This window comes from Gavia stellata, chromosome 2 (assembly GCF_030936135.1).
Source record: "Gavia stellata isolate bGavSte3 chromosome 2, bGavSte3.hap2, whole genome shotgun sequence".
NCBI classification, from domain to species: domain Eukaryota; kingdom Metazoa; phylum Chordata; class Aves; order Gaviiformes; family Gaviidae; genus Gavia; species Gavia stellata.
Genome location: NC_082595.1, coordinates 44,557,641 through 44,570,523, shown reverse-complemented (window position 1 = coordinate 44,570,523; position 12,883 = coordinate 44,557,641). Strand labels below are relative to the sequence as shown.

Below are 12,883 nucleotides of genomic sequence, written 5' to 3'. Positions count from 1 at the left end.
TACAATCAACATTTGTCTAAGTTTCCCTAATAACATGCATACTTATGAAAATCACGGAGGAGAGCAAAGAAGGAATGGCATTTTTCAACGTGTAATGTGCAAGGCCTGCAGGCTTAATGGTCTAAATTTCAGGTTTGAAAAATTTACTCTCCCTGGAGACTCTTGTTCAAAGGTTCCATGGATCAACTCAGATCTTCCTTTTCATGAAGTAAATATACTGAATACCGTGAGATATATATGGATTTTGTGGACAAGAATAAAATATGTATGACGTGTCTTTTCCGTCTTGCACACGTGTAAAATAAATCATAATATTTTTTCAAAAATACAAAATGAGAGTGTTGTCCTCAGTCCCAAAATGCCTTTGTCTCGGTCTTATTTTACCATGAGTTACGATTTGACTGATTCTTCCCTTCCTTGATTTGCAGCTGTTCCCTGACGAGTGTTTATTCTGCAGCCTTTTGGGATCCTTTGGGATGGAAAGAACTATCCAGTGTTAGCTATTAATATGCACATCATATAGATTTCAGCTCACTGTCTTATATATTAACTTAAAAAGACATAAAGGGTTTTACATCAGAAGTTCTTTATTTTTAGAGAAGCTTCATAAAAAGGTTAACTTAGGTACTGAGGGAGCAGAGCGTCCTGGAAACGATGGTGCTGTTGAACAGGCAGACCACAGGCGGCTCCCAGTTTATAGGCCATGATGGGAAGCTGTCCCAGCGACTGGGATCGTACTCAGTAACTTTACATCGAGCCTGGTGACAGGAACGTTGACTGTCACTTTGTCAAGTTCTTCATCAGTGACTGCTTGTGGCTTATCTCACTCCCTGAGCCCAGAGGCAGGGAATCTGACAGCTGCCTAATGAAGTCAGTGGAAACTTTTCTATTGAGAAGTCTCTCTGCTGGCAACCATATAAACTCTCTCAGAATAATTCAATTCTGCTCCCTAATTTCAAAAAGAGAATCCCCAATTTAGTTTAAAAAATGAAATAAAGATTCATCCCCAAGTATAACAAGATTTAACACCAGCAAGAAGAAAGCAATGACCAGCTGCTAGTATACAAAATTTACTTGGGAGACCTGACTCTGGGTTTTGATTGTACAGATATTATTATCTACTTCAAATCCTAGTTCTGCAGTTTTGCTCACTCCCAGCAAGGCTTATCACATGTAAATCATACCCTTTCCTCCTTCAATTCTTCTTGTAGATGGCCAATACTACTCTATATTAGTGTAGGCCAGAACTAAACAGATCAACCTAAAGCTGAGACTGGCTGGTATATGTTTGAAATCCAAGTACAGTGTGAAACCAGCATCCTGAAATGGAAACTGGTATCTTTAAGAATTAACCTGGTTTGGTAGAGTAACATAATTTCTAATAGTTTCGGGCAAGAAAAGCAGGTCTTCCTGCAATGCTTGAGAGACAAACAGACACAAAACTATTCACTCCCACAGCTCAGAGTGAAAACCAGTAACCTTTTATGCCAAAGGTCTTGATTACTAATCAAAGTAGACATACCGTAAGCTTTTTTGCTGTGCACTGCTACATGATGTAGTACAATACAAACAGGTAGAAAAATGGGGATCTTGGGTGCTATTGCAATTAAAATAGCAAAGAAAAATAGTTTGTATGCATTTAAAAAACCTGCTCATCAGACCAACAGTACATTCCAGTGCACTTCACTTCCAGTTTTATAATGAAATTAAAAATACAGTGGTAAAAAACAATGATGGCCTGATCCTTTTTAAAGACTGTTGATAAACTTAGTGCTCATTAAATTGAGAAACTAACGTAACTTTTTGAGTCACCAAAGAAGCTTAGCACACGGCTCTACTGCATGGCTCTGCCTTCACATACAGATCAGCTCCGTTATGTTCCTATTTCATCATGTGACTTGAGGTGGAAAAGAGATGTTTTACAGAGCTAGTCTTGCAATGAAATAAGTCTTTGTAAAGATGCGTGACGGTTTCAACTAAAACCTGCTCTTCCTCCTTACATGACGCACTTTTCTGGCTGTTGAGGGCACAATTCTTCTAACCCCAGTTTTCTAGGCATGAAGATTTCCTCCCAGCCTGGCACGGTGTTCTTGCGTACCAGCTGGAACTCAGCTCCTCCGCACTGACCCACTTGGAGAACGCTATGTGCAGAAGAGGCACTCAAACATACCTGTGGCTTTGCACTCCGTGCATGTCTCAAGCATCTTTCTTTAAGAGCCTGAAACACTTCAGTCTACATCAAGTAAACTTATTACCAAGTCTGATTTAACCTTAAGTGGTGTCATCGTTAACATGGCAAGCAGAAGAATTTTAATGACAAGAATCATTTTATTCTCTAGCTCCTCAGTGCTCTGAATAGATCCCAAATCCCCAAATGAGAGCAAAAAACGTATTCTCAGGGAAAAAGTCATTTTAAGATCTAAAAGCAAACTACAGTATCTTTTTAGTTGCAATAAGAATTCTTTGATCTATTTTTTTCCTGCTGGTTTCTGTTTTAACAAGAAAATAGATTTCAGGGAAAAGACTCTCTTATCATCAAATGTCAGTATTAAGCCATAAATCTGATCAGGAATTGTAGGTGCAAAACACCAGATTGGTATTCTGTGTCTTCCACACAAGCAAAAACATTTATATTTTGTTAGAAGAAGATACATGACAGTGGAATTTATGTGATGACTGCGTACAAATAAGCATGCCCAGAAAACAGTTAAAGGGGAGAAAAATACCTATATGAAACCTAATGGGCAAATTAGGGAATTGTAGTTACAGGAATTCAGTTGCTACTTAGTGTTTATAGGGAAGCACAAAGAGAACATCAAAATGCCTGATCACATCCCATCTGTTACTACCTCTTGCTGGATAACATCTTGGCTGCCAAAAAAGCTATTTAAATTCACTACATTGCAGCTACTGATAAATATCACTTCTGTGAAGATCTAATACTAAATATCTGAGGATCTGAGGATAAAGCTCACAAGCAGTTGTGTCAAAAAGATCCAAATTTTGCTTAGTATAACATCTGTACTCCTACAAGCCTGCAGTTTCTTATTCCCTGTCCCTGTCTGTGATATGTTTTTAATAGACCATACAACTGTACAACAATCCTCAAAAGCTGGATCATGTCAGCACAGGAAAGAAATAAAGCTAGAACGGAAAGAATGACATTAAAAAAGAAAAAAGAAAAAGGTACTGGGAGGAGATGACGGAGAAGAGGAAGGCTACTGTTCAACAATTTTGGAGGTGCTTACTCCGGGCACTTTCCACATAGATCTGACAGGCACAGAATGGTGCCATAAAACTGCCTCCAGCAACAGAATACATTTTCCAGCACATCACAGCAGCTGCAACGGCATCAATTCTGCTTGCAATCCATGTCCAAACAGAAAAGTTCTCAGTGGTCCTATTTCAGCATATCTCAAGGACTAATTAAATCCTCATTACTATCTTCTAATTATTCCAGTGCTCTGGGATTTCACTGAGCAAGTCCCCAATGGTGCATTAGATGAAAAGGGTTAAATAACCTGTGTTGATTTTGAGACTCCAGATCTATTTCAGACCTTTAGCATATCATCAGCATTATCATGAATATTTAACTACATACCGCTGTGAAAATTATAAGGGGAAAACAATTAAAGATTTTTTAAAAATTAATTCTGACCCATATACATTTGCACTAATAAATAAGGCTTCTTTAAGTATCCCCATTATGAGAGTGCTAGCTAGGGTAATAACGTGAGATCAATTAACTGTTTCCATTAAATTCAATAGTTTTCACGAGCTCCCAATTCACTATTTTAATATAAGGCTGAAACCTAACATGTACATATCCAACTGTGTAAGCATGAAAAATACTACTTAAAAGTAGGTAAGTTTTCTAAGCTTTTTCAAAATTAGGTAAGGAACCATTCATTTCTGCAGAGGTAAAAGTACCTATTTCAACATGATTGTGACACATATTCTCCTATTAGTGTTTGCACAGGTGAGTATTCACATACGGAGATGGACATCTCCATTAGGTGACAAAAATAAGAGTGGGAGTATACACTGATGGCCAGGATGGAAGGCCTCTTTGTCACACTGCAGCTTCAGGAAACTGATTTAGGGGGTCAATTTGGATATGCTGGGTTTCTATTTGATCCATACAAATACCTTCTAACCCACTGAGCAGTTTTGTCTACTAAGCACATCCTCAAAGTGTGGCTTCCAAAACCCAAACAGATGAGATAAGTAGGTACAGCTGAATATAGGGAACTCAAGTGACTGTGTACCTCAGTTATTTGCCAAATGGTTATGACAGCTGTGGTTATCACCGCTGCCCTACCTCTGGGGGCTGATGTGACTAAAGTTTATACAAAGTTTTGACTTCAATAAACACGAAAAACCAAACTCCTACTTTTGTTCATAGTAAAGAAAAATCTGGAGTAGCTGTATCAGAACCAAAGAGTAAAACAGGCATCCCCTCTCCCCCCAAAAGCATAGCAAGTTTCAATGACTAGCTTAATTAGACTACATTTTCATGTGGTATCCCCAAGTAATGGTAATTGCTGGGATTCAGCAGCAGTTAAATGCACGTGTAGGTGAGGTGGCTACTCCTGCTTCTCCCAAGAGACTTCTGACCCCAGTTCTGCACAGCCTGCTCCCTCTGTCTCCAGAGCTCTCCAACTCCGACAGTCCATTAAGGTATATGGGACTTACTTCCAGTCCCAGTGCTTTCAAAGGCATGTGAGCTGAGACATAGGTTATGCACATAAAAATGCATGCAATTTCTTATTGCCTAGGTAGACAACACGTGTTGGTAGAACTGAAAACGTTTCACTGACAGGGCATCAAACAATTGATTCTGGGACAAGAACAGAAGCGGCTGCCTAGAATAGCACGCTCCATTTATGCTGAGCCAGGTCCAAATGTCCTACAGCTTGAGCAGGAAATGAAAAATTTTCAAATTATTTTTAAAAAGTAGGCATTTTTATGCTAATTACAAAAAGTATGAAATAAGCTATATAAAAAGCAAGCTGAGAACACAGAAAATCCAATCCCCCAAGAAATTCCTATTGCTGTACATACATACCTACATTATCACTTCCCTCCTTCCACACACAGAATGTACATGTAAAAATAAGCTCACTGCTTCATGCTGCACTGTATGACAGGGGATGTATAGCCTTAGGCAGGCAAACATAAAAATCCCAGCTGGGTGCTGAGTAACCATGGAAAGTAGGGTAAAATATAATCAAACACTTTCATAATAAAATAAGTAAGTGTAAACTTAATGGTTCAAGGTAGTGGTTTAGCATCCAGAAGTGCTACAGCTCAGACTCCATCTGTCAATCAAGCTTCACAGTATCTGGTAAATAACATTTTTTTCAAGTACTGAGAGCAGAGGATTCTGCTCAAGAAACGATTAGTAGTCTTTTGTTCATTCAATTCTCTCTCTAAACAAGGGAAGAAATGTTACACAAAGTGCTAAACCGAACAACATTACCTTATCCTATGGAGGGTCTCTAGGTTTTTTGTTTTAATTTTCCTTTTTTTTTTTTTCTTTTTTTGGGAGAAAGTGTATCAGTATGCCAAGAGTTTAAATTACTGTAACAGATGCCTATGGATCAGGTGTCCTTAGCAGCAACGATTTTCTGCTCAGGTTTTTATCACTAAATGACAAGCACCTTTCCTTTGAGTCCCCATCACTCCCCCTCCTTCCTTTCTTCCAAGTTCAGTGGAAACCAGTTCAAGCAAGCGAAGGAATCAACTAATGTAACAGCCTTTTTAAAAGGTGAAGTTTTCCATTTCAAAGGAGCCTCTAATCAATGACAGGGTGCAAAAGGGAATGCACGCATGTTTATGCACGTATAGCACAGACTTTAGAGAAGCTTTGGGGAACATGTTCTGCAAAATCAGTATGACCCAGCTAGTTACAAATTTCCTATCTGCTGCATGAAACAAATGGACTTCATGTACAAGCTGGGTCACAAGGATCATGCATATTACACCAGATTTTGCATGTGAAGAGTGCAAGCACTGCAACAGTCCCAAATACATTTTCTCTAAGAACGCACCCACAATTCTCACCCCCCCGCACAGAGGAAGAACCAGACTAAATCAAGCTGTAAATTTTATTTCTCTCACTGTTATTTACTTGTTTGACTTCCCGGTTATGGCAGCTGTCTTCTCTGTTTTACTTCTGAATACCTCTCTGCCTCCCCTGACCATACAATGACTCCCAGTTTTGTTCTACAGCAGCAATGGAGAGGTTCGATCCTTCCAGCTCTGTCAGACCTGCCTAACTCGTCCCCCAAAGCCAGGTGAGGAACACACACTGCAGAAATAATTATTGCTAGGCAGTGTAACGTTTCGTGCTAAGATCCAGTCCTGCCAGGAAATGCACACATCTTTCTCAGATGCTTGGGTCTCAAAGCCTCAATCTGATCCATTCCCACCGCCTTGTCACGTTCTATCCCACAAAACATCATATATTTGTATCGGGTACGAAGGCCATTTTTTTTTCACCAAATAAGTACATTATTCTAAAAAATTTTTTAAGGGGAAAATAAGTCCCTGCACTAACAACTGTGTATAAAGAACAACCTGAAAAGGAAACAAAACAAACTAGTTGAGTGTGGAATTGTGTGTTTCATGTTCTCATTAATCAGCATTCCTGGAGGAGGGGACATCCAACACAGAAAAATAGGAAAAATTAAGACTGTCTCGTCTTCTTTGTGAGTCCTCTTAGCTCCTCCTGCATGCTATCCCAGAAATTTGTCATTCTGTGAGTTCAACTTGTTTCACTGTGAGAAAACTTCCAGTATTTATGGTAACCCCATATGGTGCTACTTGGAGTATTTCTAGTAGCAAGACATTTTATGAAGGCCATTTCATAAATAACTCCATGTTTATCACAGTTATCATGTGTCTATTTTGCAAGCTTGTTGCTGGCACATGTTAACCACTGCATGGACAGGTTGCCCAGTTTACAGCAGTTGATTATATGGCCACACAACAAAGCTGTGACAACTATCTTTCATGAGCTAGGGAGGAAGGAGGCAAAAGGAAAAGCGCTTAAAGTTTATAAATGGTAACACTAAGAAAAAAAAATTGCTCTGTTTATTTTTGTGAGCGCTTGCTAGGAAGCACCCTTTTAGAACAGTGCTGTTGCCTGCAAGGTCTTCCCTTGCAAGATTTCCAAATCTTTGAACCATTTGACCTAAATAGTTGATTTCCCTTTATATTTAAGATATTTTTATTTCTAGAAGTGGCTAGAGGACTAGCTATTGTGTCCATGCAAAGACATAAGAGATGAGAATTTTAAGAACAGTAGCAAAACTGCAGTGCTCATAGCTAGCACTATTTCTATACATCCTAATTCCAAGATAGGCAATGAAAAGTTTAATTCTCTAGGATATGAATCAAGTATTTACAGCAAACTGCCTTTATACTCTGGGCATTCACTGTATTTTGAGAAAGCCTTGTTTCCAGTTATATTTTGGTAAAACCTGCTATTCATTTACAGCAAACTGCCTTTATACTCTGGGCATTCACTGTATTTTGAGAAAGCCTTGTTTCCAGTTATATTTTGGTAAAACCTGCTATTCAATTGCTCTTTCCCCAAAGAAAGAAACCCCCTGAGCCTTTTGCAGTGAGGACTGTTATTATTTTCCCCGGCAAAAGAAAAGAAATACCAGGAAATCTCACATTGCTAATGCACGACTTAAAATGAAGGCTATGTTTGGCACCAACTAAAAAAGCCCCAACACCTAACAAACCTCGGTCCTGTGGCATTGGTGACTGGCTCAAGGCAGGGTGGGAGCTGGATTCTGACTGGCTGCCAGGAGGCTGCGGTGGCATCTGACTGCCTGTAACACATAGAGAAAAAAGGGAAAATAGACGTGCTTTTAACATTGCAATGCACAAAACCAAGCCTGCTGCATTTTTCAACCACTCAACATCAAAGAAAGTACCAGCTGTATAACGTAAAGACAGAGCTCAACAGGCCTAGCTTTTTACATTTTTTTTTCTACTTTTTCCTTTTATTTTTTTTGAAACCCACAGAGGAAACATGCATAAACATATTTAGCAACAGGCATGGCGAAATGTTCAATTTCGCATTGAGCGAGTTCCCAACCTCACCGACATGATCCAATTTATAGCTGCAAATCTCCTGACACATATTTCTGTTAGAGAGTTTAACAAAATTCAAGTCTGCTGAACAATAGGGCTCATCCTGCCGAGCTTAAACTGGCCTCCAGCCAGGCAGACGTGGACTGCTGCCAACAATATTACCAATGAAAAATTCAGTCAATACAAAAATGACTAACAACAACAGTTTAAAAAGTATTTCAATGAATCAGTGGCTTTAATATTATTTGACTGTCCATGTAGAATATGGGAATAAAGAATAATATGTAGCTGCACGTGGTGAAAGTGAAGCATGTTTGAAAGAGACCAGACAGAAAAGGCGTATCTTATTATTCAAATAAAAGCAAAGGGAAGATATTTGCTTATTAAACTATCCAGCCAGAACAGGCAGACCCATTTTTATGGCCTCGTTCAAAAGGCACCCACACAGTTTATCCACTACTGTCTACCCACCCAAAGAAGAGCAGCACTCACAGTGCTGTCTGTGAGGCTCAGGGCACGAAACGTTCCCTTTCAATGTTACTGGATAGTAAAGCAGGTGCTCATTGCACTGATGGAAGTCACTCCTCTGGGTCACCATTCAACACCACGTCAAGCAGGGAGGTCCATGCTACCACCCTCCCACTGCACAACCCACCCCAACAGCCTCATGCCTAACAGCCAACCTGCCACAGCCTGAACAGGAGTAAGAATGGGACTTAGATGTCTCCTGGGACCCCTCTCCGCCGCGGGTCTGAGACATGCCTGCTCTTGACAGCCCAAGCGGCTCGAAGACCACCTCAGGTTAGGCAGCGAATACATACTTTAAGCATTCAGACACTGTAGTGACGAGCACGGTATAAATAGCAGCAGACAGATTTATACCCCTCATCCTCAGAAACTGCTCAGATTGTTTTCCGTTTGAAAGAAATGGGAAGAATAAAAACACAGGCAATAGGTTTGTGCCTGCTGAGACTCATTTCCTCCTGCTCAGCAGCTGCCCCTCCGCAGTGGCGGGAGCGAGAATCCCGCGGCCGGTCCTGGCGCTGGGAGCCGGGCCGACGGGGGCAGCAGGAGCTGCTCTTTCTTTAGAGCGATGATGAAGGGCCCCAAGTTGGACATAAACGCAGGAAAGCAAACGTGTCTGCTCTCCCCCCCTTCCACTACCCTGCCTCAAAGCAACTGGCTCTCAGCACCAACTCTAAAGAAAGGCCAGACAGATAAAGAACAAAAAGAAAATCCATAAAATGTGGAGTGTAACCACTGCCTAGCTATTCAGATGAGGTGCATTTGCACTAAAAAACATGACAGACAACATTATGGGCAGCAGCTGTGACAACTGTCTCAGAGATGCAAATGCTGGACTAGCGGCAGAATTGCTCCTCCAGAAGGCCAAACGCACCACTCGGCGCCCGCGGCTTTGGGATCCATGGCCCATTCACGAACTCTAAGGCATATGACAACCATATTCCGGCTTATGTTTTGATGTCACTCAAGAGTGGGCTGTGGAGACGGTAAGTGCCTGCATTATAATGAACGCTTTCTGCTTGACAGGAAGGATTCAGTGACTCAAGACTGTAAACAAACAGCAATTCCATGTGAACATGGAATGTGTATGCCCGAGGCACCGCTATCAGACCGAATACTTCAAGTAGATCTGAACCATCTAAGATTTTCGCAAATACTTAAAAAAAAACCAGTAATACATGCAGGGGTAGTCCTGACTGCACCACACAGCTCCCAGTGGGATCCCCCTTTAGGTGGAGGCTTGGCAAACTCTGAGAGACATTAACAGTGCATGGAAGATCTATGCTAGGCAACATTTTTTGAGTCCAGTTATACACGGTCTTTAATTTTTTACATTGATAGTAACTTCAGTTACGTGGCGGGAGCCTTATCCTGCACAGGCAGATGTGCAAGCACGGACCGGGAAAGTCAAAGTCTAGAACAGTGCATGTAGGACATGTTACAAAGAAATTGTTTTCATCTGCATCCTTAGGGAATACAGACTCAGGGGTTTTGTAAATTCACTGAAGTTATCAGCCTCTGCAAACAGTAACACTATTTTATTAGTTCACTTTTTTAAGTTTACTTCTGATTTTTTTCTGTATTAAAAAAACTTGAAAGCAAAATTTTTGTTTCACAAAGGAAAACAATTTTGTAAACAAGAGCAACCCTACACATAGTCTAACAAGTAACAAACTTGGAAGAGAAGTGACCATTATGATAATTATCAGTAGATGCTACAAATTATCCAGGTGCTGGACATGAAAGTATCGCACCAAAACGTTCTCAGCTGAACTGCCATTTTATCCTTAGAAGTGACCTGAAAGGTAAAAGGAGGTTAAACACCCAAATACCTTTGAAGACTTGAGCCGAACTCTTAATTTGGGTAGCTAACTCCTATTGATTGGGAGCTGACGACAGGACTTTAAAAACCTTTGAAGATCCTGTCTGCCATGCTTTTTAAGTTTGTCATGAAAAGAAATGACCTTAAAGATTTTCCATTTCTTTCCTTTAAATGGTATTAATCCTTCTCTTTCAACCAGTATTGTAGCTGGGATTCTTGGAAGACACTTTAAATAATACATGAACAGACTTTTGTATTTTATTAGGGAAGGAAAACTTCTAAGAAAGAAAAACAACCTCTTTTCTTTTTAAACGTTAATTCTACAGCTGTTTAAGAGAGGAAAAAAACCCCAACAATTTTTTTCACTTACAGACTACTGCCTCCTTTGACCCAATGATACACAAGATGGAAGTTTAAACAGGGATGACCTTTTCCTATGTTTTGTATAGTATTGTCGCCACATTGGTGAGATACTCCACCTGCCAAAACTTATGCAAAGTGAATACTATGGATGTTTCAAAATATGTTTATTATGCAGAATCACAGCAAATACAATAATGCATGTTAAAAGGATAGATGGTCCCACACTAGTTCTTTCACCTAGACTTAACAGAGGAGCAAAATAGCATTCAAATTTGTATTGCTATTTTGTAAAATTAGTTGTTAAAATTACCCAAACCAGCAGCCTACTTGATACCATGTCTGCTATTTAAAAAAAAAAAAAAAAAAAAGTCAGTTGAAGAAGTGAGAGAACTTAAAAGTGCTTAATAGCACAGTTGTAAGCTGGTTTTCTATTTTTTAAATTATGTTAGAAATGCTTTTAAACATTTTGCACAAGACTTTGAAAAATCTATGCTTGAAATTGTCAGGAGAGACTGCACTGCACCTTTGGAAAAGATGGATTGAGAAAAGTACTAAATGGCAACTGCATTATGACTACAACCATGAAATCTGCAGTTGAAGTGTAAAAAGTAAATTCCTTAGAGTCAACGTAGCAAGAAACAGCAGACCTTTGATATCCTGCTGAGGAGCAGTCCTTACAATGAATTACGGCTCATATCAGTAATGTTTTGAAACATGCTGAGGGCTCTCTGCTCCCATCACTGTAACGACACTGGAGGATGCTCAGCAGTGGTACCCTGTATCAGTTGGACAATACCTCACAGAACTGTGCCTGAACAATGGAATCAAGACATAAGTGATAACAGGTTCCCCCTGGGAAATCACTAGTTAAGGAGGGAAGGAGGGATATCAGCATAAGAATTTTAAGATGTATGAGGAACTGGGAAACAGGAGGGCGGGGGACTGATCACAGCCTGTGTTGAAAGGGGAACATGAGGCTGCAGGAAAGGCAAAGTTAAAGATCCTGTGGGTTGTCTTTCGGACAATTCTCAATCTAATTAGGAATTCAGAGCTAGGACTGGATTAATGACATTGGCTGATTACAAAGTCAGGAATCTTAGTCAATACAGAAGATGATCAAAAGATTATCTAAAAAACTGGACCACCTTTTGGGTTGGAGTAACAAAAATGCAAACATTAATACTCACAGACCAGAATAGGCCTTTTCTAACTGAAGAGCTGTAGTGTTATCAGTTAGAAATGGGAGAAGAAAAGGAAGGAAAATCTGACCATATGTGTTGACCTACAAATGGTTATAACTAACCATTTGATGTCGCCCTGAACCAACACATTTGTTATTAGGATGAATTAGGAGAATTGTTTCCAGTAGAGGAAGGGAAACGTAACGCCATTGCTGATGTGTCACTGGTGAGCCTTCAGACAGACAAAACCAGAAAGCCTAATGCTAACCGGAATGGGAACCAAGAACAGCTACCAGCAGGACGTGACGGGAGGCTGAAAGAGCGAGTATTTTTAGCACGGCAAAAACTAAAGCTGTGATTTTGTGACTTCTTTTTAAAAATATATTTGTGGCTAAATATCAGGGAGGAAAAAGAGCACGATATTTAGGATGATAACCAAACCATTAACGGAATTTGAAACAACCTCCTTTTAGGAATAATGAGGTCCAGGAAACCTAGTGATTAAGATGAAATCTGATAAAATAACGGGATTATATCACACAGTTGATGTGACAGTAAAGGCTCACAGACCGGAAGAGACATTCTGGGTCTTGGATCCCTACATGAGAAATGAAAGATCATAAATAGGCTTCTCTATGGGATTGTTTTAAATGAGCTTTTCAGAAAATTGGAAGCAAGGTGCAAATGACCTCAAAGGAAAGAAACTTTTCTATGGGTAGCATAAAGGGAAACTGGTCATGTGGTTTCTGTTACCTCTTTCATCTTACAAAGACTATGACCCCTTAAGAATAAAGATTATTTTCTTCCTCAATTTATGCATTGTAGCTAAGCTTCCTGTTGTATCAACAGTATTTTTTAAAAATGACTTACTCATCCGAGC

The 12,883-nt window shown here is 39.9% G+C and overlaps 1 protein-coding gene across 2 annotated transcripts in view; it reads right to left on the bottom strand.

Annotated features, from left to right (window-relative positions):
* ARID1B (AT-rich interaction domain 1B) overlaps positions 1–12,883 on the bottom strand; it is a 338,897-nt gene that overhangs the window by 78,323 nt on the left and 247,691 nt on the right. For both annotated transcript variants that reach the window (XM_059829656.1, XM_059829664.1), the window contains one exon: positions 7,758–7,847. In XM_059829656.1, coding sequence (XP_059685639.1) covers positions 7,758–7,847 — 90 coding nt within the window. The remainder of the gene's footprint in view (positions 1–7,757; positions 7,848–12,883) is intronic.